Source organism: Leptodactylus fuscus, unplaced genomic scaffold (genome assembly GCF_031893055.1).
Source record: "Leptodactylus fuscus isolate aLepFus1 unplaced genomic scaffold, aLepFus1.hap2 HAP2_SCAFFOLD_114, whole genome shotgun sequence".
Taxonomy (NCBI): Eukaryota; Metazoa; Chordata; class Amphibia; order Anura; family Leptodactylidae; genus Leptodactylus; species Leptodactylus fuscus.
The window spans coordinates 182,348-209,551 of record NW_027439967.1 but is presented as its reverse complement, the minus strand read 5'-3'; the positions used below and the strand labels follow the sequence as shown (position 1 = coordinate 209,551).

The 27,204-nt window shown below is 45.2% G+C and overlaps 1 protein-coding gene across 1 annotated transcript; it reads left to right on the top strand.

The window, feature by feature from the left end:
* The first annotated feature begins 135 nt into the window (after positions 1-135).
* On the top strand, positions 136-26,736 carry LOC142186714 (ly6/PLAUR domain-containing protein 2-like). Its single transcript, XM_075261344.1, has 3 exons — positions 136-342; positions 25,660-25,779; positions 26,441-26,736. The coding sequence occupies exons 1-3, from the start codon at positions 291-293 to the stop codon at positions 26,674-26,676; spliced, it is 408 nt and encodes a 135-aa protein (XP_075117445.1). The 5' UTR covers positions 136-290; the 3' UTR covers positions 26,677-26,736.
* The last annotated feature ends 468 nt before the right edge of the window (positions 26,737-27,204 follow it).

The following is a 27,204-nucleotide window of genomic DNA, read 5'->3' as shown; positions in this document are numbered from 1 at the left end:
AGATTCCTGAGTGTGTTTCGTGACGTTGTGTGCCAGGAGGTGGCGGTGACCCGAGGGCGTGCTGAGCTGCTCATCCTACCTTTGAATAAGCCGATTCTGGTACCGGCCCACAAGAATGCAAATGACTCAATCAGTTCTGGTGACATGTGGAGGAACCGGCTCCTTGTTATATATAAGGAGGAGATGTCTCTATAGTCACGTCAGCAGGTCCTCCAGTACCAGAACGTCTCAGGAGCATCTCAGGAGCATCTCAGGAGCAGAGAAGATCTCATCATCATTAGGACTTCAGTATGAATATTTTTGGGATTGTTTTGGTCGTCCTGACCTTGTGTTCCTTGCCCGGTAAGATCCTTATATCTTTCTTATGACCATATGGCCGGTATTTCTCTGAAATCTTCCGTCTTGTGGTTGGATCTTCAGACTTCTCTCCATCCTTCTTCTCCCTGGTGCTCGTCCTCACCACTTTTTCCCGTCATCATTTCCAAACCTTTCTTTCATGACCCATGGGGTGTCATTCTGTACCAATTTTTTGTAAATGTAACCGCTTGACTGTGCATGCAGCTCCGGATGTGACTGCAGTAGAAGACATCATTTATCGTATTGTGGTTGCTGCAACTGAAGTTTAACCACAGAATTCTAAATGCAGCTCTGGATGTAACTGGGTGTACAATGTAACAGCAGAACTCTGAATGCAGCTCTGGATGTAACTGGGTGTGCAATGTAACAGCAGAACTCTGAATGCAGCTCTGGATGTAACTGGGTGTGCAATGTAACAGCAGAATACGGATTGCAGCTCTGGATGTAACTGGGTGTACAATGTAACAGCAGAACTCTGAATGTAGCTCTGGATGTAACTGGATGTAACTGGGTGCACAATGTAACAGCAGAACTCTGAATGCAGCTCTGGATGTAACTGGGTGTGCAATGTAACAGTAGAATTCTGAATGCAGCTCTGGATGTAACTGGGTGTGCAATGTAACAGCAGAATTCTGAATGCAGCTCTGGATGTAACTGGGTGTGCAATGTAACAGCAGAACTCTGAATGCAGCTCTGGATGTAACTGGGTGTGCAATGTAACACTAGAATTCTTAATGCAGCTCTGGATGTAACTGGATGCACAATGTAACAGTAGAATTCTGAATGCAGCTCTGGATGTAACTGGGTGCACAATGTAACACTAGAACTCTGAATGCAGCTCTGGATGTAACTGGGTGTACAATGTAACAGCAGAATACTGAATGCAGCTCTGGTTGTAACTGGGTGTACAATGTAAGCAGAATTCTTAATGCAGCTCTGGTTGTAAATGGGTGTGCAATGTAACAGCAGAACTCTGAATGCAGCTCTGGATGTAACTGGGTGTACAATGTAACAGCAGAACTCTGAATGCAGCTCTGGATGTAACTGGGTGTACAATGTAACAGCAGAATACTGACTGCAGCTCTGGATGTAACTGGGTGTGCAATGTAACACTAGAATTCTGACTGCAGCTCTGGATGTAACTGGGTGCACAATGTAACACTAGAACTCTGAATGCAGCTCTGGATGTAACTGGGTGTGCAATGTAACACTAGAATTCTTAATGCAGCTCTGGATGTAACTGGATGCACACTGTAACAGCAGAACTCTGAATGCAGCTCTGGATGTAACTGGATGCACAATGTAACAGTAGAATTCTGACTGCAGCTCTGTATGTAACCGGGTGTGCAATGTAACACTAGAATTCTTAATGCAGCTCTGGATGTAACTGGATGCACAATGTAACAGCAGAACTCTGAATGCAGCTCTGGATGTAACTGGATGCACAATGTAACAGTAGAATTCTGAATGCAGCTCTGTATGTAACTGGGTGTGCAATGTAACACTAGAATTCTTAATGCAGCTCTGGATGTAACTGGGTGTACAATGTAACAGCAGAATACTGAATGCAGCTCTGGTTGTAACTGGGTGTACAATGTAAGCAGAATTCTTAATGCAGCTCTGGTTGTAAATGGGTGTGCAATGTAACAGCAGAACTCTGAATGCAGCTCTGGATGTAACTGGGTGTACAATGTAACAGCAGAACTCTGAATGCAGCTCTGGATGTAACTGGGTGTACAATGTAACAGCAGAATACTGACTGCAGCTCTGGATGTAACTGGGTGTGCAATGTAACACTAGAATTCTGACTGCAGCTCTGGATGTAACTGGGTGCACAATGTAACACTAGAACTCTGAATGCAGCTCTGGATGTAACTGGGTGTGCAATGTAACACTAGAATTCTTAATGCAGCTCTGGATGTAACTGGATGCACACTGTAACAGCAGAACTCTGAATGCAGCTCTGGATGTAACTGGATGCACAATGTAACAGTAGAATTCTGACTGCAGCTCTGTATGTAACCGGGTGTGCAATGTAACACTAGAATTCTTAATGCAGCTCTGGATGTAACTGGATGCACAATGTAACAGCAGAACTCTGAATGCAGCTCTGGATGTAACTGGATGCACAATGTAACAGTAGAATTCTGAATGCAGCTCTGGATGTAACTGGGTGCACAATGTAACACTAGAACTCTGAATGCAGCTCTGGATGTAACTGGGTGTGCAATGTAACACTAGAATTCTTAATGCAGCTCTGGTTATAACTGGGTGTACAATGTAAGCAGAATTCTGAATGCAGCTCTGGATGTAACTGGGTGTGCAATGTAACAGCAGAATTCTGACTGCAGCTCTGGATGTAACCGGGTGTGCAATGTAACACTAGAACTCTGAATGCAGCTCTGGATGTAACTGGGTGTACAATGTAACAGCAGAATACTGAATGCAGCTCTGGTTGTAACTGGGTGTACAATGTAAGCAGAATTCTTAATGCAGCTCTGGTTGTAAATGGGTGTACAATGTAACAGCAGAACTCTGAATGTAGCTCTGGATGTAACTGGGTGTACAATGTAACAGCAGAATACTGAATGCAGCTCTGGTTGTAACTGGGTGTACAATGTAAGCAGAATTCTTAATGCAGCTCTGGATGTAACTGGGTGTACAATGTAACAGCAGAACTCTGAATGTAGCTCTGGATGTAACTGGGTGTACAATGTAACAGCAGAATTCTGAATGCAGCTCTGGATGTAACTGGGTGTGCAATGTAACACTAGAATTCTGAATGCAGCTCTGGATGTAACTGGGTGTACAATGTAAGCAGAATTGTGAATGCAGCTCTGGATGTAACTGGATGTACACTGTAAAACTAGAATTTTGAATGCAGCTCTGGATGTAACTGGGTGTGCAATGTAACACTAGAATTCTGACTGCAGCTCTGGATGTAACCGGGTGTGCAATGTAACAGTAGAATTCTTAATGCAGCTCTGGTTGTAAATGGGTTTACAATGTAAGCAGAATTCTGACTGCAGCTCTGGATGTAACTGGGTGTACAATGTAACAGCAGAACTCTGAATGCAGCTCTGGATGTAACTGGGTGTGCAATGTAACACTAGAATTCTGACTGCAGCTCTGGATGTAACTGGGTGTACAATGTAACACTAGAATTCTGACTGCAGCTCTGGATGTAACTGGGTGTACAATGTAACACTAGAATTCTGATTGCAGCTCTGGATGTAACTGGGTGCACAATGTAACACTAGAATTCTGACTGCAGCTCTGGATGTAACTGGGTGTACAATGTAAGCAGAATTCTGACTGCAGCTCTGGATGTAACTGGGTGCACAATGTAACACTAGAATTCTGATTGCAGCTCTGGATGTAACTGGGTGCACAATGTAACACTAGAATTCTGACTGCAGCTCTGGATGTAACTGGGTGTACAATGTAAGCAGAATTCTGACTGCAGCTCTGGATGTAACTGGGTGTACAATGTAACAGTAGAATTCTGATTGCAGCTCTGGATGTAACTGGGTGTACAATGTAACAGTAGAATTCTGATTGCAGCTCTGGATGTAACTGGGTGTGCAATGTAACACTAGAATTCTGAATGCAGCTCTGGATGTAACTGGGTGTACAATGTAAGCAGAATTGTGAATGCAGCTCTGGATGTAACTGGATGTACACTGTAAAACTAGAATTTTGAATGCAGCTCTGGATGTAACTGGGTGTGCAATGTAACACTAGAATTCTGACTGCAGCTCTGGATGTAACCGGGTGTGCAATGTAACAGTAGAATTCTTAATGCAGCTCTGGTTGTAAATGGGTTTACAATGTAAGCAGAATTCTGACTGCAGCTCTGGATGTAACTGGGTGTACAATGTAACAGCAGAACTCTGAATGCAGCTCTGGATGTAACTGGGTGTGCAATGTAACACTAGAATTCTGACTGCAGCTCTGGATGTAACTGGGTGTACAATGTAACACTAGAATTCTGATTGCAGCTCTGGATGTAACTGGGTGCACAATGTAACACTAGAATTCTGACTGCAGCTCTGGATGTAACTGGGTGTACAATGTAAGCAGAATTCTGACTGCAGCTCTGGATGTAACTGGGTGTGCAATGTAACACTAGAATTCTGACTGCAGCTCTGGATGTAACTGGGTGCACAATGTAACACTAGAATTCTGATTGCAGCTCTGGATGTAACTGGGTGCACAATGTAACACTAGAATTCTGACTGCAGCTCTGGATGTAACTGGGTGCACAATGTAACACTAGAATTCTGACTGCAGCTCTGGATGTAACTGGGTGCACAATGTAACACTAGAATTCTGACTGCAGCTCTGGATGTAACTGGGTGTACAATGTAACAGCAGAACTCTGAATGCAGCTCTGGATGTAACTGGGTGTGCAATGTAACACTAGAATTCTGACTGCAGCTCTGGATGTAACTGGGTGTACAATGTAACACTAGAATTCTGATTGCAGCTCTGGATGTAACTGGGTGCACAATGTAACACTAGAATTCTGACTGCAGCTCTGGATGTAACTGGGTGTACAATGTAAGCAGAATTCTGACTGCAGCTCTGGATGTAACTGGGTGTGCAATGTAACACTAGAATTCTGACTGCAGCTCTGGATGTAACTGGGTGCACAATGTAACACTAGAATTCTGATTGCAGCTCTGGATGTAACTGGGTGCACAATGTAACACTAGAATTCTGACTGCAGCTCTGGATGTAACTGGGTGTACAATGTAAGCAGAATTCTGACTGCAGCTCTGGATGTAACTGGGTGTACAATGTAACAGTAGAATTCTGATTGCAGCTCTGGATGTAACTGGGTGTACAATGTAACAGTAGAATTCTGATTGCAGCTCTGGATGTAACTGGGTGTGCAATGTAACACTAGAATTCTGAATGCAGCTCTGGATGTAACTGGATGTAACTGGGTGCTCAATGTAACAGTAGAATTCTGAATGCAGCTCTGGATGTAACTGGATGTAACTGGGTGCTCAATGTAACAGCAGAATTCTGAATGCAGCTCTGGATGTAACCGGGTGTGCTATGTAACAGCAGAATACTGATTGCAGCTGTGGATGTAACCGGGTGTGCTATGTAACAGCAGAATACTGATTGCAGCTCTGGATGTAACCGGGTGTGCAAAGTAACAGCAGAACTCTGAATGCAGCTCTGGGTTTGTCATATAACATACAATATTTAATTTAATTGGAAGATAATTGGATTTGTTGTGTAAAAGATGATATAACTGCAGAATTGTGACTGCAGATCTGAAGGTGACTGGAGTATAACACACGAGGAAACTGCAGCTCTAGATGTAACTAGGTTATGAAAGTACAGAAATGTAGAATCAGGTCAGGATGTGATCGGAGTACAAGACATGTTGTGACAGCTGAATTCTAAATGCAGCTCTGGATGTGACTTATATAAAACATGGTAAAACTGCTAAATTGTGACTGCAGCTCTGAATGTAACTAAGGTATAACTCATTATGTAACAGCCTAATGGATACCGCAGTCCTGGAAGTGAATGGAGTATAAAACACAATGAAACTACAGAGTCTTAGATACAGATCTGGATGTCATTATATTATAGGATGTGTTTTACAATTACTGAGAATGCAGCTCTAGATGTGATTGCAGTACAAGGCACAGTGTAACTACAGCTCTAGATGTGACTGCAGAATGAGTCTCAGGGCAACTACCAAATTGTGACTGCAGCCCTGGATGTGGCTGAGGTATAAGACATTATGTAACTTAGGATCTGCTCAGCAAAGGATATTACTGTCCCCGTATACAGCATGAGGCAGGAGTCGAGGGTGGGGTTTACATGAGAGAGTTTCTTATTTTCGCACTTGTTCACACTCACCTCTGCAAGACAGGTCTACCTCGCCACATTCATATTAATATAATAATGTACAGCACCATGGGATTAATACAATAATGTACAGAGCACCATGGAATTAATATAATAATGTACAGAGCACCATGGGATTAATACAATAATGTACAGAGCACCATGGGATTAATATAATAATGTACAGCACCATGGGATTAATACAATAATGTACAGAGCACCATGGAATTAATATAATAATGTACAGAGCACCATGGGATTAATACAATAATGTACAGAGCACCATGGGATTAATACAATAATGTACAGAGCACCATGGAATTAATATAATAATGTACAGAGCACCATGGGATTAATACAATAATGTACAGAGCAGCATGGGATTAATATAATAATGTACAGAGCACCATGAGATTAATATAATAATGTACAGCACCATGGGATTAATATAATAATGTACAGCACCATGGGATTAATATAATAATGTACAGTACCATGGAATTAATATAATAATGTACAGCACCATGGGATTAATACAATAATGTACAGAGCACCATGGAATTAATATAATAATGTACAGAGCACCATGGGATTAATATAATAATGTACAACACCATGGAATTAATATAATAATGTACAGAGCACCATGGGATTAATATAATAATGTACAGAGCACCATGGGATTAATATAATAATGTACAGAGCACCATGGGATTAATATAATAATGTACAGAGCACCATGAGATTAATATAATAATGTACAGAGCACCATGGGATTAATATAATAATGTACAGAGCAGCATGGGATTAATATAATAATGTACAGAGCACCATGAGATTAATATAATAATGTACAGCACCATGGGATTAATATAATAATGTACAGTACCATGGAATTAATATAATAATGTACAGAGCACCATGGGATTAATATAATAATGTACAGAGCACCATGGGATTAATATAATAATGTACAGAGCACCATGAGATTAATATAATAATGTACAGCACCATGGGATTAATATAATAATGTACAGAGCACCATGGGATTAATATAATAATGTACAGCACGATGGGATTAATATAATAATGTACAGAGCACCATGGGATTAATATAATAATGTACAGCACCATGGGATTAATATAATAATGTACAGAGCACCATGGGATTAATATAATAATGTACAGAGCACCATGAGATTAATATAATAATGTACAGCACCATGGGATTAATATAATAATGTACAGAGCACCATGGGATTAATATAATAATGTACAGATCACCATGGAATTAATATAATAATGTACAGAGCACCATGGGATTAATATAATAATGTACAGAGCACCATGGAATTAATATAATAATGTACAGAGCACCATGGGATTAATATAATAATGTACAGCACCATGGGATTAATATAATAATGTACAGAGCACCATGGGATTAATATAATAATGTACAGAGCACCATGAGATTAATATAATAATGTACAGCACCATGGGATTAATATAATAATGTACAGAGCACCATGGGATTAATATAATAATGTACAGATCACCATGGAATTAATATAATAATGTACAGAGCACCATGGGATTAATATAATAATGTACAGAGCACCATGGAATTAATATAATAATGTACAGCACCATGGGATTAATATAATAATGTACAGAGCACCATGGGATTAATATAATAATGTACAGAGCACCATGGGATTAATATAATAATGTACAGATCACCATGGAATTAATATAATAATGTACAGAGCACCATGGGATTAATATAATAATGTACAGAGCACCATGGAATTAATATAATAATGTACAGCACCATGGGATTAATATAATAATGTACAGAACACCATGGGATTAATATAATAATGTACAGAGCACCATGGGATTAATATAATAATGTACAGCACCATGGGATTAATATAATAATGTACAGAGCACCATGGGATTAATATAATAATGTACAGAGCACCATGGGATTAATATAATAATGTACAGATCACCATGGAATTAATATAATAATGTACAGAGCACCATGGGATTAATATAATAATGTACAGAGCACCATGGAATTAATATAATAATGTACAGCACCATGGGATTAATATAATAATGTACAGAACACCATGGGATTAATATAATAATGTACAGAGCACCATGGGATTAATATAATAATGTACAGAGCACCATGGGATTAATATAATAATGTACAGAGCACCATGGGAGTAATATAATAATGTACAGCACCATGGGATTAATATAATAATGTACAGAGCACCATGGAATTAATATAATAATGTACAGAGCACCATGGGATTAATATAATAATGTACAGAGCACCATGGGATTAATATAATAATGTACAGAGCACCATGGGATTAATATAATAATGTACAGAGCACCATGGGATTAATATAATAATGTACAGAGCACCATGAGATTAATATAATAATGTACAGAGCACCATGGGATTAATATAATAATGTACAGAGCACCATGAGATTAATATAATAATGTACAGAGCACCATGGGATTAATATAATAATGTACAGAGCACCATGGGATTAATATAATAATGTACAGAGCACCATAGGATTAATATAATAATGTACAGAGCACCATGGGATTAATATAATAATGTACAGAGCAACATGGGATTAATATAATAATGTACAGAGCACCATGGGATTAATATAATAATGTACAGAGCACCATGGGATTAATATAATAATGTACAGAGCACCATGGGATTAATATAATAATGTACAGAGCACCATGGGATTAATATAATAATGTACAGAGCACCATGGGATTAATATAATAATGTACAGAGCACCATGAGATTAATATAATAATGTACAGAGCACCATGGGATTAATATAATAATGTACAGAGCACCATGGGATTAATATAATAATGTACAGAGCACCATAGGATTAATATAATAATGTACAGAGCATCATGGGATTAATATAATAATGTACAGCACCATGAGATTAATATAATAATGTACAGAGCACCATGGGAGTAATATAATAATGTACAGAGCACCATGGGATTAATATAATAATGTACAGAGCACCATGGGATTAATATAATAATGTACAGAGCACCATGGGATTAATATAATAATGTACAGAGCACCATGGGATTAATATAATAATTAGAGATGAGCGAACACTAAAATGTTCGAGGTTCGAAATTCGATTCGAACAGCCGCTCAATGTTCGTGTGTTCGAACGGGTTTCAAACCCCATTATAGTCTATGGGGAACAGATACTCGTTAAGGGGGAAACCCAAATCCGTGTCTGGAGGGTCACCAAGTCCACTATGACACCCCAGGAAATGATGCCAACACCTCTGGAATGACACTGGGACAGCAGGGGAAGCATGTCTGGGGGCATCTAACACACCAAAGACCCTCTATTACCCCAACATCACAGCCTAACAACTACACACTTTACACACTCAATACCACCTCTCTGACAGTAGGAAAACACCTTGAAACATGTGTATTTGGCACTTGCAGTGAGGAGAGCTTGTCACCAGCAGTGAATTTGGCCCTTGTAGTAAGTTGAGGTTGGCACCAACATTTGTTTTGAAAATCAGGGTGGATTGAGCCTCTAACCAGCAGAGTTTGGACCAATTCATGGTGGAGGGAGCCTCTAAAAACACCAGTTTGGACCAATTCATGGTGGAGGGAGCCTCTAAACACCCCAGTTTGGGCAAATTCATGATGGAGGGAGCCTCTAAACAGCCCAGTTTGGACCAATTCATGATGGAGGGAGCCTATAAACAGCCCAGTTTGGACCAATTCATGATGGAGGGAGCCTCTAAACAGCCCAGTTTGGACCAATTCATGATGGACGGAGCCTCTATACAGCCCAGTTTGGGCAAATTCATGGTGGAGGGAGCCTCTAAACAGCCAAGTTTTGGGAAATTCATGGTGGAGGGAGCCTCTAAAAACCCCAGTTTGGACCAATTCATGGTGGAGGGAGCCTCTAACCAGCCCAGTTTGGACCAATTCATGGTGGAGGGAGCCTCTAACCAACCCAGTTTGGACCAATTCATGGTGGAGGGAGCCTCTAACCAGCCTAGTTTGGACCAATTCATGGTGGAGGGAGCCTCTAACCAGCCCAGTTTGGACCAATTCATGGTGGAGGGAGCCTCTAACCAGCCCAGTTTGGACCAATTCATGGTGGAGGGAGCCTCTAAAAAACCCAGTTTGGACCAATTCATGATGGAGGGAGCCTCTAAACAGCCCAGTTTGGACCAATTCATGATGGAGGGAACCTCTAAACAGCCCAGTTTGGACCAATTCATGATGGAGGGAGCCTCTAAACAGCCCAGTTTGGGCAAATTCATGGTGGAGGGAGCCTCTAAACAGCCAAGTTTTGGGAAATTCATGGTGGAGGGAGCCCCTAAAAACCCCAGTTTGGACCAATTCATGGTGGAGGGAGCCTCTAAAAACCCCAGTTTGGACCAATTCATGGTGGAGGGAGCCTCTAAAAACCCCAGTTTGGACCAATTCATGGTGGAGGGAGCCTCTAACCAGCCCAGTTTGGACCAATTCATGGTGGAGGGAGCCTCTAAACAGCCCAGTTTGGACCAATTCATGATGGAGGGAGCCTCTAAAACCCCAGTTTGGACCAATTCATGATGGAGGGAGCCTCTAAACAGCCCAGTTTGGGCAAATTCATGGTGGAGGGAGCCTCTAACCAGCCCAGTTTGGACCAATTCATGATGGAGGGAGCCTCTAAACAGCCCAGTTTGGGCAAATTCATGGTGGAGGGAGCCTCTAAACAGCCAAGTTTTGGGAAATTCATGGTGGAGGGATCCTCTAAAAACCCCAGTTTGGACCAATTCATGGTGGAGGGAGCCTCTAAAAACCCCAGTTTGGACCAATTCATGGTGGAGGGAGCCTCTAAAAACCCCAGTTTGGACCAATTCATGGTGGAGGGAGCCTCTAACCAGCCCAGTTTGGACCAATTCATGGTGGAGGGAGCCTCTAAACAGCCCAGTTTGGACCAATTCATGGTGGAGGGAGCCTCTAAACAGCCCAGTTTGGACCAATTCATGATGGAGGGAGCCTCTAAACAGCCCAGTTTGGGCAAATTCATGGTGGAGGGAGCCTCTAACCAGCCCAGTTTGGGCAAATTCATGGTGGAGGGAGCCTCTAACCAGCCCAGTTTGGACCAATTCATGGTGGAGGGAGCCTCTAACCAGCCCAGTTTGGACCAATTCATGGTGGAGGGAGCCTCTAAAAACCCCAGTTTGGACCAATTCATGGTGGAGGGAGCCTCTAAAAACCCCAGTTTGGACCAATTCATGGTGGAGGGAGCCTCTAACCAGCCCAGTTTGGACCAATTCATGGTGGAGGGAGCCTCTAAACAGCCCAGTTTGGACCAATTCATGGTGGAGGGAGCCTCTAAAACCCCAGTTTGGACCAATTCATGATGGAGGGAGCCTCTAAACAGCCCAGTTTGGGCAAATTCATGGTGGAGGGAGCCTCTAACCAGCCCAGTTTGGACCAATTCATGATGGAGGGAGCCTCTAAACAGCCCAGTTTGGGCAAATTCATGGTGGAGGGAGCCTCTAAACAGCCAAGTTTTGGGAAATTCATGGTGCAGGGAGCCTCTAAAAACCCCAGTTTGGACCAATTCATGGTGGAGGGAGCCTCTAAAAACCCCAGTTTGGACCAATTCATGGTGGAGGGAGCCTCTAAAAACCCCAGTTTGGACCAATTCATGGTGGAGGGAGCCTCTAACCAGCCCAGTTTGGACCAATTCATGGTGGAGGGAGCCTCTAAACAGCCCAGTTTGGACCAATTCATGATGGAGGGAGCCTCTAAACAGCCCAGTTTGGGCAAATTCATGGTGGAGGGAGCCTCTAACCAGCCCAGTTTGGACCAATTCATGGTGGAGGGAGCCTCTAGAAAACCCAGTTTGGACCAATTCATGGTGGAGGGAGCCTCTAACCAGCCCAGTTTGGACCAATTCATGATGGAGGGAGCCTCTAAACAGCCCAGTTTGGGCAAATTCATGGTGGAGGGAGCCTCTAAACAGCCCAGTTTGGACCAATTCATGGTGGAGGGAGCCTCTAAACAGCCCAGTTTGGGCAAATTCATGGTGGAGGGAGCCTCTAACCAGCCCAGTTTGGGCAAATTCATGGTGGAGGGAGTCTCTAAAAAACCCATTTTGGACCAATTCATGGTGGAGGGAGCCTCTAAACAGCCCAGTTTGGACCAATTCATGGTGGAGGGAGCCTCTAAAAACCCCAGTTTGGACCAATTCATGGTGGAGGGAGCCTCTAAACAGCCCAGTTTGGACCAATTCATGGTGGAGGGAGCCTCTAAAAACCCCAGTTTGGACCAATTCATGGTGGAGGGAGCCTCTAAACAGCCCAGTTTGGACCAATTCATGGTGGAGGGAGCCTCTAAAAACCCCAGTTTGGACCAATTCATGATGGAGGGAGCCTCTAAACAGCCCAGTTTGGGCAAATTCATGGTGGAGGGAGCCTCTAACCAGCCCAGTTTGGGCAAATTCATGGTGGAGGGAGCCTCTAACCAGCCCAGTTTGGGCAAATTCATGGTGGAGGGAGCCTCTAACCAGCCCAGTTTGGACCAATTCATGGTGGAGGGAGCCTCTAACCAGCCCAGTTTGGACCAATTCATGGTGGAGGGAGCCTCTAGAAAACCCAGTTTGGACCAATTCATGGTGGAGGGAGCCTCTAACCAGCCCAGTTTGGACCAATTCATGGTGGAGGGAGCCTCTAAACAGCCCAGTTTGGACCAATTCATGGTGGAGGGAGCCTCTAAAAACCCCAGTTTGGACCAATTCATGGTGGAGGGAGCCTCTAAACAGCCCAGTTTGGACCAATTCATGGTGGAGGGAGCCTCTAAACAGCCCAGTTTGGGCAAATTCATGGTGGAGGGAGCCTCTAACCAGCCCAGTTTGGGCAAATTCATGGTGGAGGGAGTCTCTAAAAAACCCATTTTGGACCAATTCATGGTGGAGGGAGCCTCTAAACAGCCCAGTTTGGACCAATTCATGGTGGAGGGAGCCTCTAAAAACCCCAGTTTGGACCAATTCATGGTGGAGGGAGCCTCTAAACAGCCCAGTTTGGACCAATTCATGGTGGAGGGAGCCTCTAAACAGCCCAGTTTGGACCAATTCATGATGGAGGGAGCCTCTAAACAGCCCAGTTTGGGCAAATTCATGGTGGAGGGAGCCTCTAACCAGCCCAGTTTGGGCAAATTCATGGTGGAGGGAGCCTCTAACCAGCCCAGTTTGGACCAATTCATGGTGGAGGGAGCCTCTAACCAGCCCAGTTTGGACCAATTCATGGTGGAGGGAGCCTCTAAAAACCCCAGTTTGGACCAATTCATGGTGGAGGGAGCCTCTAAAAACCCCAGTTTGGACCAATTCATGGTGGAGGGAGCCTCTAACCAGCCCAGTTTGGACCAATTCATGGTGGAGGGAGCCTCTAAACAGCCCAGTTTGGACCAATTCATGGTGGAGGGAGCCTCTAAAACCCCAGTTTGGACCAATTCATGATGGAGGGAGCCTCTAAACAGCCCAGTTTGGGCAAATTCATGGTGGAGGGAGCCTCTAACCAGCCCAGTTTGGACCAATTCATGATGGAGGGAGCCTCTAAACAGCCCAGTTTGGGCAAATTCATGGTGGAGGGAGCCTCTAAACAGCCAAGTTTTGGGAAATTCATGGTGCAGGGAGCCTCTAAAAACCCCAGTTTGGACCAATTCATGGTGGAGGGAGCCTCTAAAAACCCCAGTTTGGACCAATTCATGGTGGAGGGAGCCTCTAAAAACCCCAGTTTGGACCAATTCATGGTGGAGGGAGCCTCTAACCAGCCCAGTTTGGACCAATTCATGGTGGAGGGAGCCTCTAAACAGCCCAGTTTGGACCAATTCATGATGGAGGGAGCCTCTAAACAGCCCAGTTTGGGCAAATTCATGGTGGAGGGAGCCTCTAACCAGCCCAGTTTGGACCAATTCATGGTGGAGGGAGCCTCTAGAAAACCCAGTTTGGACCAATTCATGGTGGAGGGAGCCTCTAACCAGCCCAGTTTGGACCAATTCATGATGGAGGGAGCCTCTAAACAGCCCAGTTTGGGCAAATTCATGGTGGAGGGAGCCTCTAAACAGCCAAGTTTTGGGAAATTCATGGTGGAGGGAGCCTCTAAAAACCCCAGTTTGGACCAATTTATGGTGGAGGGAGCCTCTAAACAGCCCAGTTTGGACCAATTCATGGTGGAGGGAGCCTCTAAAAACCCCAGTTTGGACCAATTCATGATGGAGGGAGCCTCTAAACAGCCCAGTTTGGGCAAATTCATGGTGGAGGGAGCCTCTAACCAGCCCAGTTTGGGCAAATTCATGGTGGAGGGAGCCTCTAACCAGCCCAGTTTGGACCAATTCATGGTGGAGGGAGCCTCTAACCAGCCCAGTTTGGACCAATTCATGGTGGAGGGAGCCTCTAGAAAACCCAGTTTGGACCAATTCATGGTGGAGGGAGCCTCTAACCAGCCCAGTTTGGACCAATTCATGGTGGAGGGAGCCTCTAAACAGCCCAGTTTGGACCAATTCATGGTGGAGGGAGCCTCTAAAAACCCCAGTTTGGACCAATTCATGGTGGAGGGAGCCTCTAAACAGCCCAGTTTGGACCAATTCATGGTGGAGGGAGCCTCTAAACAGCCCAGTTTGGGCAAATTCATGGTGGAGGGAGCCTCTAACCAGCCCAGTTTGGGCAAATTCATGGTGGAGGGAGTCTCTAAAAAACCCATTTTGGACCAATTCATGGTGGAGGGAGCCTCTAAACAGCCCAGTTTGGACCAATTCATGGTGGAGGGAGCCTCTAAAAACCCCAGTTTGGACCAATTCATGGTGGAGGGAGCCTCTAAACAGCCCAGTTTGGACCAATTCATGGTGGAGGGAGCCTCTAAAAACCCCAGTTTGGACCAATTCATGGTGGAGGGAGCCTCTAAACAGCCCAGTTTGGACCAATTCATGGTGGAGGGAGCCTCTAACCAGCAGAGTTGGTGGAAATCAGGGTGGAGGGAACCTCTAACCAGCAGAGTTGTGGGAAAGCAGGGTGGAGGGAGCCTCTAACCAGCAGAGTTGGTGAAAATCAGGGTGGAGGGAGCCTCTAACCAGCAGAGTTGTGGGAAAGCATGGTGGAGGGAGCCTCTAACCAGCAGAGTTGTGGGAAAACAGGGTGGAGGGAGCCTCTAACCAGCAGAGATGGTGGAAATCAGGGTGGAGGGAGCCTCTAACCAGCAGAGTTGGGGGAAATCAGGGTGGAGGGAGCCTAGTATTAGCAGAATTGTGCAACGCTTATGGTGGATGAGTATGAGGATGCGGAGGAATTGGAGAGGTTGAGTACAGACATGGAGTTTCATGTTGGGGTGCTTTACACAGGTGGGCACAAAAATGAAGGCTCTATCCAGTGGTGGTTCATTTTTATCAAAGTGAGCCGGTCGGCACTCTCAGCTGACAGACGGGTGCACTTGTCAGTGATGATGCCACCGGCTGCACTGAACACCCTCTCAGATAGGACGCTGGCGGCAGGACAGGACAGCACCTCCAAGGCATATAGGGCAAGTTCAAGCCACAGGTCCAACTTCGACACCCAATACGTGTAGGGCGCAGAGGGGTCGGAGAGGACAGGGCTGTGGTCGGAAAGGTATTCCCGCAACATGCGCCTATATTTCTCACGCCTGGTGACACTAGGACCCTCCGTGGCGGCACTTTGGCGAGGGGGTGCCATCAAGGTGTCCCAGACCTTAGACAGTGTGCCCCTCGTTTGTGTGGACCGGTGAGAACTTGGTTGCCTACTGGAGGAACTGCCCTCCCTGCCGCCAACGTCACATGCTGGAAACATCTCCATCATATTCTGCACCAATTGCCTGTGGCAAGCATTGATGCGATTGGCCCTCCCCTCTACCGGAATAAAAGACGAGATGTTGTTTTTATACCGGGGGTCAAGGATAGCAAAGATCCAGTACTGGTTGTCCTCCATGATTTTGACAATACGCTTGTCGGTTGTAAAGCACCCCAACATGAACTCAGCCATGTCTGCCACAGTGTTAGTTGGCATGACTCCTCTGGCCCCACCGGAAAGTTCAATCTCCATTTCCTCCTCATCCTCCATGTCTACCCATCCGCGCTGCAACAATGGGACGATTCGAAGTTGCCCGGAAGCCTCCTGTATCACCATCACATCATCGGACAACTCTTCTTCTTCCTCCTCCTCCTCCTCCTCCTCCTCCATTAAACGCGATGAAGTGGACAGATGTGTGGACCTACTCTCCAGCTGTGACGGATCGGATGCTATCCCTAACTCCTCTGTGTGATCTGAGTTATCCCTGATGTCAATCAGGGATTCTCTCAGAACACACAAGAGCAGGATTGTAAGGCTCACCATCGCATCCTCAGAGCTCACCCTCCTTGTGGACTCCTCAAAGACCCGTAGGATGTCACAAAGGTCTCTCATCCATGGCCACTCATGGCTGAGAAACTGAGGCAGCTGACTTTGTGGCACCCTAGGGTTTTGTAGCTGGTATTCCATCAAAGGTCTCTGCTGCTCAACCACTCTATTCAACATCTGAAACGTTGAGTTCCAGCGTGTGGGGACGTCGCACAAAAGCCGGTGTTGTGGCACATGCAGGCGTTGCTGGAGAGATTTTAAGCTAGCAGCGGCTACTGTCGACTTGCGAAAGTGGGCGCACATGCGCCGCACTTTCACCAGTAGCTCTGGAACATTGGGGTAGCTCTTTAGGAAACGTTGCACCACTAGGTTGAAGACGTGGGCCAGGCATGGAACATGTTGGGAGTCCGGCAAGCTCCAGAGCTGCTACCAGGTTCCGGCCGTTATCACAAACGACCATGCCTGGGCCCAGGTGCAGCGGCTCAAACCATATTGCCGTCTCATCGAGGAGGGCATCCCTCACCTCGGAGGCAGTGTGCTGTCTGTCCCCCAAGCTGATCAGCTTCAGCACAGCCTGCTGACGTCTACCAACGCCAGTGCTGCAACGTTTCCAACTCGTAGCTGGGGTCAATCTAACAGCGGAGGAGGAGGCGGTGGCGGAGGAGGAGGCGGTGGCGGAGGAGGAGGCGGTAGAGGAGGAGGAGGAGGGGGGTGTTCTTCTCGTGTCCCTGCCAGGAATGTTAGGCGGGGAGACGAGGTACACCGGGCCAGTTTGGGAAGCAGTCCCAGCCTCAACTACATTCACCCAGTGCGCCGTCAGTGAAATGTAGCGTCCCTGTCCGCATGCACTTGTCCACGCGTCGGTGGTCAAGTGGACCTTTGTGCAAAGCGCGGAACTAAGGGCCCGCCTGATGTTGAGTGACACGTGCTGGTGCAAGGCGGGGACGGCACACCGGGAGAAGTAGTGATGGCTAGGGACGGCATAGCGAGGTGCCGCAGTTGCCATCAGGTCCAGGAAGGCGGGAGTTTCAACAAGCCGGAACGCCAACATCTCCTGGGCCAGCAGTTTAGCGATGTTGGCGTTCAAGGCTTGCGCGTGTGGGTGGTTAGCAGTGTATTTCTGCCGCCGCTCCAATGTCTGAGAGATGGTGGGTTGTTGTAAAGAAGCGCCTGATGGTGCCTTTGATGGTGCAGGAGAAGGAGATAAGACAGGAACAGGGGAGGATGAGGGAGAAGTCAACAAAGTGGCGGAGGCAGATGAAGTGGTGTCCTGGCTCGTCCTCTGGAGTGCATCGCCAGCACAGTCAGCAGTGGCAGTGGCAGAGGCAGAGGCAGTGGCAGGGGCGTGAACGGCAGGCGGCCTTTGTCCTGCCGTTGCTGCCTGCCACTGATTCCAGTGCTTGGATTCCAAATGACGGCGCATTGAAGTGGTGGACAGGTTGCTCTTCTCAGAGCCCCTAATCAATTTCGAGAGGCAAATTGTGCAGACAACACTATATCTGTCCTCGGCGCATTCCTTGAAAAAACTCCACACCTTCGAGAAACGTGCCCTCGAGGTGGGAGTTTTTCGGGGCTGGGTACGAACTGGAACATCTTGGGAGATTCCGGGTGTGGCCTGGCTTCGCCTAAGCTGCTGACCTCTGCCTCTGCCTCTAGCTACCCTTTTTGGTGCTGCACCTGCCTCAACATCCACACTACTTTCCCCGCTTGACATCCCCCCTGTCCAGGTCGGGTCAGTGTCCTCATCATCCACCACTTCCTCTTCCAACTCCTGTCTCATCTCCTCCTCCCGCAATGCGCCGGTCAACTGGATGCCCTGACGGCAACTGCGTCACATCATCGTCGATGAGGGTGGGTTGCTGGTCATCCACCACCAAATCGAACGGAGATGGAGGAGACTCTAGTGTTTGAGCATCTGGACACAGATGCTCCTCTGTTAGGTTCGTGGAATCGTGACGTGGAGGGGCAGGTTGAGGGACAATGAAAGGAGCGGAGAACAGCTCTGGGGAGCAGGGACAGTTTGGGTTATTGTTCTGTAAAGCTTGGGAATTTTGGGAGGAAGGAGGACAAGACTGTTGGGTAATAGGAGGAGAGGAGGCAGAGTCTGACTGGCTGCTGGACAATGTGCTGTAAGCGTTCTCTGACAGCCATTGCAAGACCTGTTCCTGGTTCTCGGGCCTACTAAGGTTTGTACCCTGCAGTTTAGTTAATGTGGCAAGCAACCCTGGCACTGTGGAGTGGCGCAATGCTTGCTGCCCCACAGGAGTAGGCACGGGACGCCCTGTGGCTTCACTGCTACCTTGCTCCCCAGAACCATTCCCCCGACCTCGCCCACGGCCTCGTCCACGTCCCTTTCCGGGAGCCTTGCGCATTTTGAATTCCCAGTTAGAAATTGGCACTATATACCAGTAGCAAAAATTGTGGGTGCACGTAACCCCAATATATTCTTTGAATTCCCAGTCAGACAATGGCACTATATGGCAGTAGCAAGAAATGAGGGTATTTATAACCCCAATATATTCTTTGAATTCCCAGTCAGACAATGGCACTATATACCAGTAGTAAAAATTGTGGGTGTATATAGCCCCAATTCTATTGCTAGGGGACTTGCAGGGTATTTCTGGGGTGAAGGTGGGGGGGCACACCGTTGGAACGGGTATCGGGGGTATATATCGGGTATACGGGAATACACTGACAGTGTATTCCATTCAGGATCCTGGGAAAGCTGGGTTGCGGCGATTGAGCCCGTCAGTGCCACGTTACACTGACAAGCTTCTCCCTGGAATTTAGCTCTTACAAGAGCTGTTGTGGTTGTCTTCTCCTTCCTATCCTAGCCTGTCCCTGCCTACCCAGAATCTAAGCCCTAGCTAACTGGACGGAAACCTCCGTCCTCGGTGAATTGCAAGCTCAGAATGACGCGAACCTGGGCGGCGCTGTTCTTTTAAATTAGAGGTCACATGTTTTCGGCAGCCAATGGGTTTTGCCTACTTTTTTCAACGTCACCGGTGTCGTAGTTCCTGTCCCACCTACCCTGCGCTGTTATTGGAGCAAAAAAGGCGCCAGGGAAGGTGGGAGGGGAATCGAGTAATGGCGCACTTTACCACGCAGTGTTCGATTCGATTCGAACATGCCGAACAGCCTAATATCCGATCGAACATGAGTTCCATAGAACACTGTTCGCTCATCTCTATACATCACCATGGGATTAATATAATAATGTACAGAGCGCCATGGGATTAATATAATAATGTACAGAGCACCATGGGATTAATATAATAATGTACAGAGCACCATGAGATTAATATAATAATGTACAGAGCACCATGGGATTAATATAATAATGTACAGACCACCATGGGATTAATATAATAATGTACAGAGCACCATGGGATTAATATAATAATGTACAGAGCACCATGGGATTAATATAATAATGTACAGAGCACCATGGGAATAATATAATAATGTACAGAGCACCATGGAATTAATATAATAATGTACAGCACCATGGGATTAATATAATAATGTACAGAGCACCATGGAATTAATATAATAATGTACAGCACCATGGAATTAATATAATAATGTACAGCACCATGGAATTAATATAATAATGTACAGCACCATGGGATTAATATAATAATGTACAGAGCACCATGAGATTAATATAATAATGTACAGAGCACCATGGGATTAATATAATAATGTACAGAGCACTATGGGATTAATATAATAATGTACAGAGCACCATGAGATTAATATAATAATGTACAGAGCACCATGGGATTAATATAATAATGTACAGAGCACCATGGGATTAATATAATAATGTACAGAGCACCATGAGATTAATATAATAATGTACAGAGCACCATGGGATTAATATAATAATGTACAGAGCACCATGGGATTAATATAATAATGTACAGAGCACCATGGGATTAATATAATAATGTACAGAGCACCATGGGATTAATATAATAATGTACAGAGCACCATGGGATTAATATAATAATGTACAGAGCACCATGGGATTAATATAATAATGTACAGAGCACCATGAGATTAATATAATAATGTACAGAGCACCATGGGATTAATATAATAATGTACAGAGCACCATGGGATTAATATAATAATGTACAGCACCATGGGATTAATATAATAATGTACAGAGCACCATGGGATTAATATAATAATGTACAGAGCACAATGGGATTAATATAATAATGTACAGAGCACCATGGGATTAATATAATAATGTACAGAGCACCATGGGAATAATATAAAATAATGTACAGAGCACCATGGGATTAATATAATAATGTACAGACCACCATGGGATTAATATAATAATGTACAGAGCACCATGGGATTAATATAATAATGTACAGAGCACCATGGGATTAATGTAATAATGTACAGAGCATCATGGGATTAATATAATAATGTACAGAGCACCATGGGATTAATATAATAATGTACAGAGCACCATGGCATTAATATAATAATGTACAGCACCATGGGATTAATATAATAATGTACAGAGCACCATGGGATTAATATAATAATGTACAGAGCACCATGAGATTAATATAATAAAGTACAGCACCATGGGATTAATATAATAATGTACAGAGCACCATGGGATTAATATAATAATGTACAGAGCACCATGGGATTAATATAATAATGTACAGAGCACCATGAGATTAATATAATAATGTACAGAGCACCATGGGATTAATATAATAATGTACAGAGCACCATGAGATTAATATAATAATGTACAGCACCATGGGATTAATATAATAATGTACAGAGCACCATGAGATTAATATAATAATGTACAGAGCACCATGGGATTAATATAATAATGTACAGACCACCATGAGATTAATATAATAATGTACAGAGCACCATGGGAGTAATATAATAATGTACAGAGCACCATGGGATTAATATAATAATGTACAGAGCACCATGGGATTAATATAATAATGTACACTGCACCATGGGATTAATATAATAATGTACAGAGCACCATGGAATTAATATAATAATGTACAGAGCACCATGGGAATAATATAATAATGTACAGAGCACCATGGGATTAATATAATAATGTACAGAGCGCCATGGGATTAATATAATAATGTACAGAGCACCATGGGATTACTATAATAATGTACAGCACCATGGGATTAATATAATAATGTACAGAGCACCATGGGATTAATATAATAATGTACAGAGCACCATGGAATTAATATAATAATGTACAGAGCACCATGGGAATAATATAATAATGTACAGAGCACCATGGGATGAATATAATAATGTACAGAGCACCATGGAATTAATATAATAATGTACAGAGCACCATGGGAGTAATATAATAATGTACAGAGCACCATGGGAGTAATATAATAATGTACAGAGCACCATGGGATTAATATAATAATGTACAGAGCACCATGGGATTAATATAATAATGTACAGAGCACCATGGAATTAATATAATAATGTACAGAGCACCATGGGAGTAATATAATAATGTACAGAGCACCATGGGAGTAATATAATAATGTACAGAGCACCATGGGATTAATATAATAATGTACAGAGCACCATGGAATTAATATAATAATGTACAGAGCACCATGGGAGTAATATAATAATGTACAGAGCACCATGGGATTAATATAATAATGTACAGAGCACCATGGGATTAATATAATAATGTACAGAGCATCATGGGATTAATATAATAATGTACAGCACTATGGAATTAATGTTGCTATATGTCACGGAGCAAAGGTATACGTCTTCCTCCGGATGGTCTTTTGAATCAACACGGACGCAAGAGGTCGGGAGACAACAGCAATTTATTGTAATCCACAAAGTTAGTAGCCGGCAGCGGTCACATCAACCGTAATAACAATAAGTCCACAGAAGTCACAATCCAATGATAACTTTGGTTCCTTGGTCCTGTAACTATATCCTGGCTCTCTGCAGAGCTGTGCACAGGCTGGCTAACACATACTAACTGCAAGCTACAACTATATACTAAGACTGTTACACCTATATCTGTGGGTGGGAAGGGCTGAGTCACAGATCCTTCCCCCCTCACCTATACCAAGGAGAGCAGACTCCCTGTCTACTATGGACAATGCACCATCCAACATCTTCTTGGAGACACTGATCAGATTATCTCCACCCATTGTCCTCACTAGTTAGAGGGATTTGCATACAATGTGCTAACACACTAGACCCGAATCAGCCAACTACACATTGATGTATATAACAGGTTAGAGAATACATTCCACATGAAATATATATTACACATTGCCTATAGTATAGACTCTAACCATCCCGTGACAACCCCTCCCCCTCTCAAAACATGTGCATGACACAATTGGCCTACACAGGTAAATTGGGGAATGCACATCAGTCTCTATAGCTCATATGTCCTCCTGCCGGGATAACCCATCTGCGTTCTGGTGTTGGTTCCCTCGGTGGTACTGAATGGTAAAGTTGTAGGGTTGAAGGGCTGGCATCTGGCAGAAAATCCGGTGGATCCATGTTGGCTTCTCTCTGAGCTTGGCTTCGGGTCACTGCTCCCACAAAGTGGCACTGTAGATTTCCAACATCGTTGCCTAACAGAACATCGGCCGGCAGCCCGCTCATCACACCAATTGTGCATCGTTTTGGTCCATAACCATAGTCGAGTTCCACGGTAGCTTTAGGAATACGTCTTTGAGTACCTCCTGCCAACTTGATAGAAATGCCAGGGCCCTCCTCTAGGGCCTCGGGTCGCACAACTCGGGGGTCCGCTACCGTTAGGAAAGCTCCCGAGTCCCGGAATCCAACAACTGTTCGGCCATCCAGTAGGACCTCCTGCAAGTGCTTCCGCTGAAGGTTTGCGGGATGTGTGGCGGAAGGCTGAATCCCATAGACCCCTGGAGGTGGAACAGATGGGTCATTCATGGAGTCATCTGGAAATGGGGCCAAACTTTCTGTCCTAGGGGTGGTTCCCAGGTAGTGAATAGGCCGGGATGCCACGGTGGCCCGTGCCCCCATGTTAGCAGGGCAACTAGCTTGCAAATGTCCAGGCCGCCCGCACCCAAAACATCTGCGCTCTAGCATTCTTCCAGTGGGTCGTTGTCTAGGGACAGGGTTGTTCATAGCTGGAGGCCGATGGGCTGGGGCAGGGGTAGAGGGGGAATTGTAATCCTGAGGCCGGGCACGAAAGGTGGGTGGCTGGCTGAAGGGTGTCTGGCGGACTGTGGTAGTTTTCCGCTCCTCTGCAAACAACCTCTTCCACTGCGGCTTGATGGTCAGGCCCTCATCTGCAAGAGAAGCAGCTTGCTCAACTGTGGCTGGGTTCCGTTCCAGCACCCACTCACGGATCTCAGCGGGACACTGGGAAAAGAACTGTTCCTTAAGTATGACTTGGAGGATCTTATCGACTGTGACAGCCTCCTCTCCTTCTAGCCAGCGCTTGCATGCTTGCTTCAACTTGTGGGCGAACATGTGGAAGGAGCTTCCCCCATTGTAAGACAAAGAGCGGAACTGAACTCGGTAGGTCTCTGGAGTGACGGCATAATACTTCTGCACCGCTCTTTTAATGGTCTCATAGTCCCGCTGATCACTAGGGTCCATGGCTCTGAGAGCTTCCGCAGCCCCATCTCGTAGGTGCCCCACCAGATACCGGACCCAATCCTTCTCTGGGACTTCCATCAGGCGGCACTGGTGTTCGAAGTCCTGAAAATATCCATCAACATCCCCAGCCGCTTCATCAAAGGTCTTGAAGTGTTTATGGGAGACATATGGTGGTTCTCTCACTGTTGGGCTGGGGGTCGACGTTTGATTATAATTCCGCGCAGTGATCTCAGCCATTCGCATTTCATGCGCCATTCTTTCCTTTTCATGCGCCATTCTCTGTTCCTCCTTCTCCGTTTCCTGAGCCCTCTGTAATGCTCTACTCCTTTGCTCTGCAGTTGCTCCTAGCCCCAGCACTGCCAATTCCTCCTCATACAAAACAACCCATCTGCTCTTTTGGGTCTGTACCTGCCACTCCCGTATCTCTACTGTCTCCTGGGGGCAGCCCTCCTCATGGTCGCTTTGCAGGGTCATCTCCTCCAGTGCCTCGATCAGTTGCTCTTTCGTTCTTCCCTGGTAACTCAGGTTTAGTTCCCGGGCCCTTACTTGTAGACTTGCCATAGTCCAGTTCCTGTATTCTGAGGTTGTGGTTCCATTAATCGCTGAGCTGCTGTAGTCCATCTCGCTGTCCGCTGTTGATCCCACCGCTGCCAACCAGTTGTCACGGAGCAAAGGTATACGTCTTCCTCCGGATGGTCTTTTGAATCAACACGGACGCAAGAGGTCAGGAGACAACAGCAATTTATTGTAATCCACAAAGTTAGTAGCCGGCAGCGGTCACATCAACCGTAATAACAATAAGTCCACAGAAGTCACAATCCAATGATAACTTTGGTTCCTTGGTCCTGTAACTATATCCTGGCTCTCTGCAGAGCTGTGCACAGGCCGGCTAACACATACTAACTGCAAGCTACAACTATATACTAAGACTGTTACACCTATATCTGTGGGTGGGAAGGGCTGAGTCACAGATCCTTCCCCCCTCACCTATACCAAGGAGAGCAGACTCCCTGTCTACTATGGACAATGCACCATCCAACATCTTCTTGGAGACACTGATCAGATTATCTCCACCCATTGTCCTCACTGGTCCTCACTAGTTAGAGGGATTTGCATACAATGTGCTAACACACTAGACCCGAATCAGCCAACTACACATTGATGTATATAACAGGTTAGAGAATACATTCCACATGAAATATATATTACACATTGCCTATAGTATAGACTCTAACCATCCCGTGACACTATATAAATAAGTAATAACAATAATAATATTTTAACCCTATTTTGCATATCTAAGGTGAATCACTCGTTTGTTACTACTGTCCGGATGAAACGCTGAGCTCGGAGTGCACCGACCAGAAGAACTGCACGGCCTCTGACAGTATGTGCAAGACCACCGTGCTGAGCCCAGATATACGTGAGTACGTCCATAGTCACGTCCCTAAGGTGCAACATTGTCACCCTGAATAGAGAGCCTTGTACTAGATTAACAAAAGTGGGGCGGACATGTTACCCAATACCTCACAGGTTTCTAGATCTCTGCCTGATGTCATCCATTGTATACCTACAGTGGAAAAAGACAGTATATGATCATGTGATGGACAGTGTACGGTCATGTGATGGACAGTCTACGGTCATGTGATGGACAGTCTATGGTCCTGTGATGGACAGTGTACGGTCATGTGATGGACAGTCTACGGTCATGTGATGGACAGTCTACGGTCATGTGATGGACAGTCTATGGTCATGTGATGGACAGTCTATGGTCATGTGATGGACAGTCTATGGTCATGTGATGGACAGTCTATGGTCATGTAGGTGCACAGCTTGTTACAATACAGAGTTCTGATTAGTGAGCTGTCGGTGCAACAATCCACACAGCTGTGTCCGTCACATGTCCATGGATTTCCCAGGTAACATGCTCTTTTGTTTGTTTGTTCTGTTGAATATCAGGTCAGTGTGCAGTATATACTGACACTGCGCCGCCCATACCTACAGACTGCTGGACATAAGTAGAAAAGAATAGATAAAGAAATCATTGTCAGAAATGAAATAATCTTTTATATGTTACATTTCAGCTTTCCCATTCCAAGGGAATGAGGTTGTGATCCGCGGCTGCTCCACAATTCGTGACTGTGACCCCACTGAAGAAGATGAGCTCGGAAATATCCGAAAAGTCTTCTGCTGCAACGTGGAACTGTGTAATAACCGAGGACTTAATGCCACCACGAGCTACGCAGCAGACAAATCCAGCATGACATTGGGGATCATCTTATTAGGAATTTCGGTACCACTTATAGTAATGTGGCAATGACTGGAAAGCTATGACCCCAGAAGGCCGCGCTCCCCAAACCGGAGTCGCAATGCTTTGAATATTTATACGTTATAAGACTGGGAGCCACTTAATATACTGTGATGTGTGTGCACTCGCCAATCGGCAGTGCCGGAATCAGCGCTACATGGATATAAATCCGTCTCCTATGGACTAAATATTCTATGTATTATATAGAGAGGACTTTTCACCACCTTCAGTTCTTTCCACCTTGTAATAGTTGGCTCTCCGCTGATTCTAGAGCAATCGGTATTTTTTCTCTCTCTCGCACTGTTCCGGAGTAGTTTGGGTGTTTCATATCTTATCTAGACTCTCTAATATCTAGTGGGCGGTGTCCTGCACGAGTAGGCAAGAGGGGCGGGACTCTGACACTGGCTGCCTATGATTGGAGCTCTAAGACACGCCCACTCTCGTGCTCCTGCCGGACGACACCCACTTGATATTAGAGAGTCTAGACAGGATATGAGACACCAAAGCAAATTACTCAGGAACGGTGGGGCCTAGAGAAAA

Bases quoted from the DNA above. Each gene is read 5' to 3' on its own strand.
- LOC142186714 (XM_075261344.1), top strand. From the start codon at position 291: ATGAATATTTTTGGGATTGTTTTGGTCGTCCTGACCTTGTGTTCCTTG. The intron at 343-25,659 runs GTAAGATCCTTA...TGCATATCTAAG, and splicing joins GACCTTGTGTTCCTTGCCCG to GTGAATCACTCGTTTGTTAC. The intron at 25,780-26,440 runs GTGAGTACGTCC...GTTACATTTCAG, and splicing joins CGTGCTGAGCCCAGATATAC to CTTTCCCATTCCAAGGGAAT.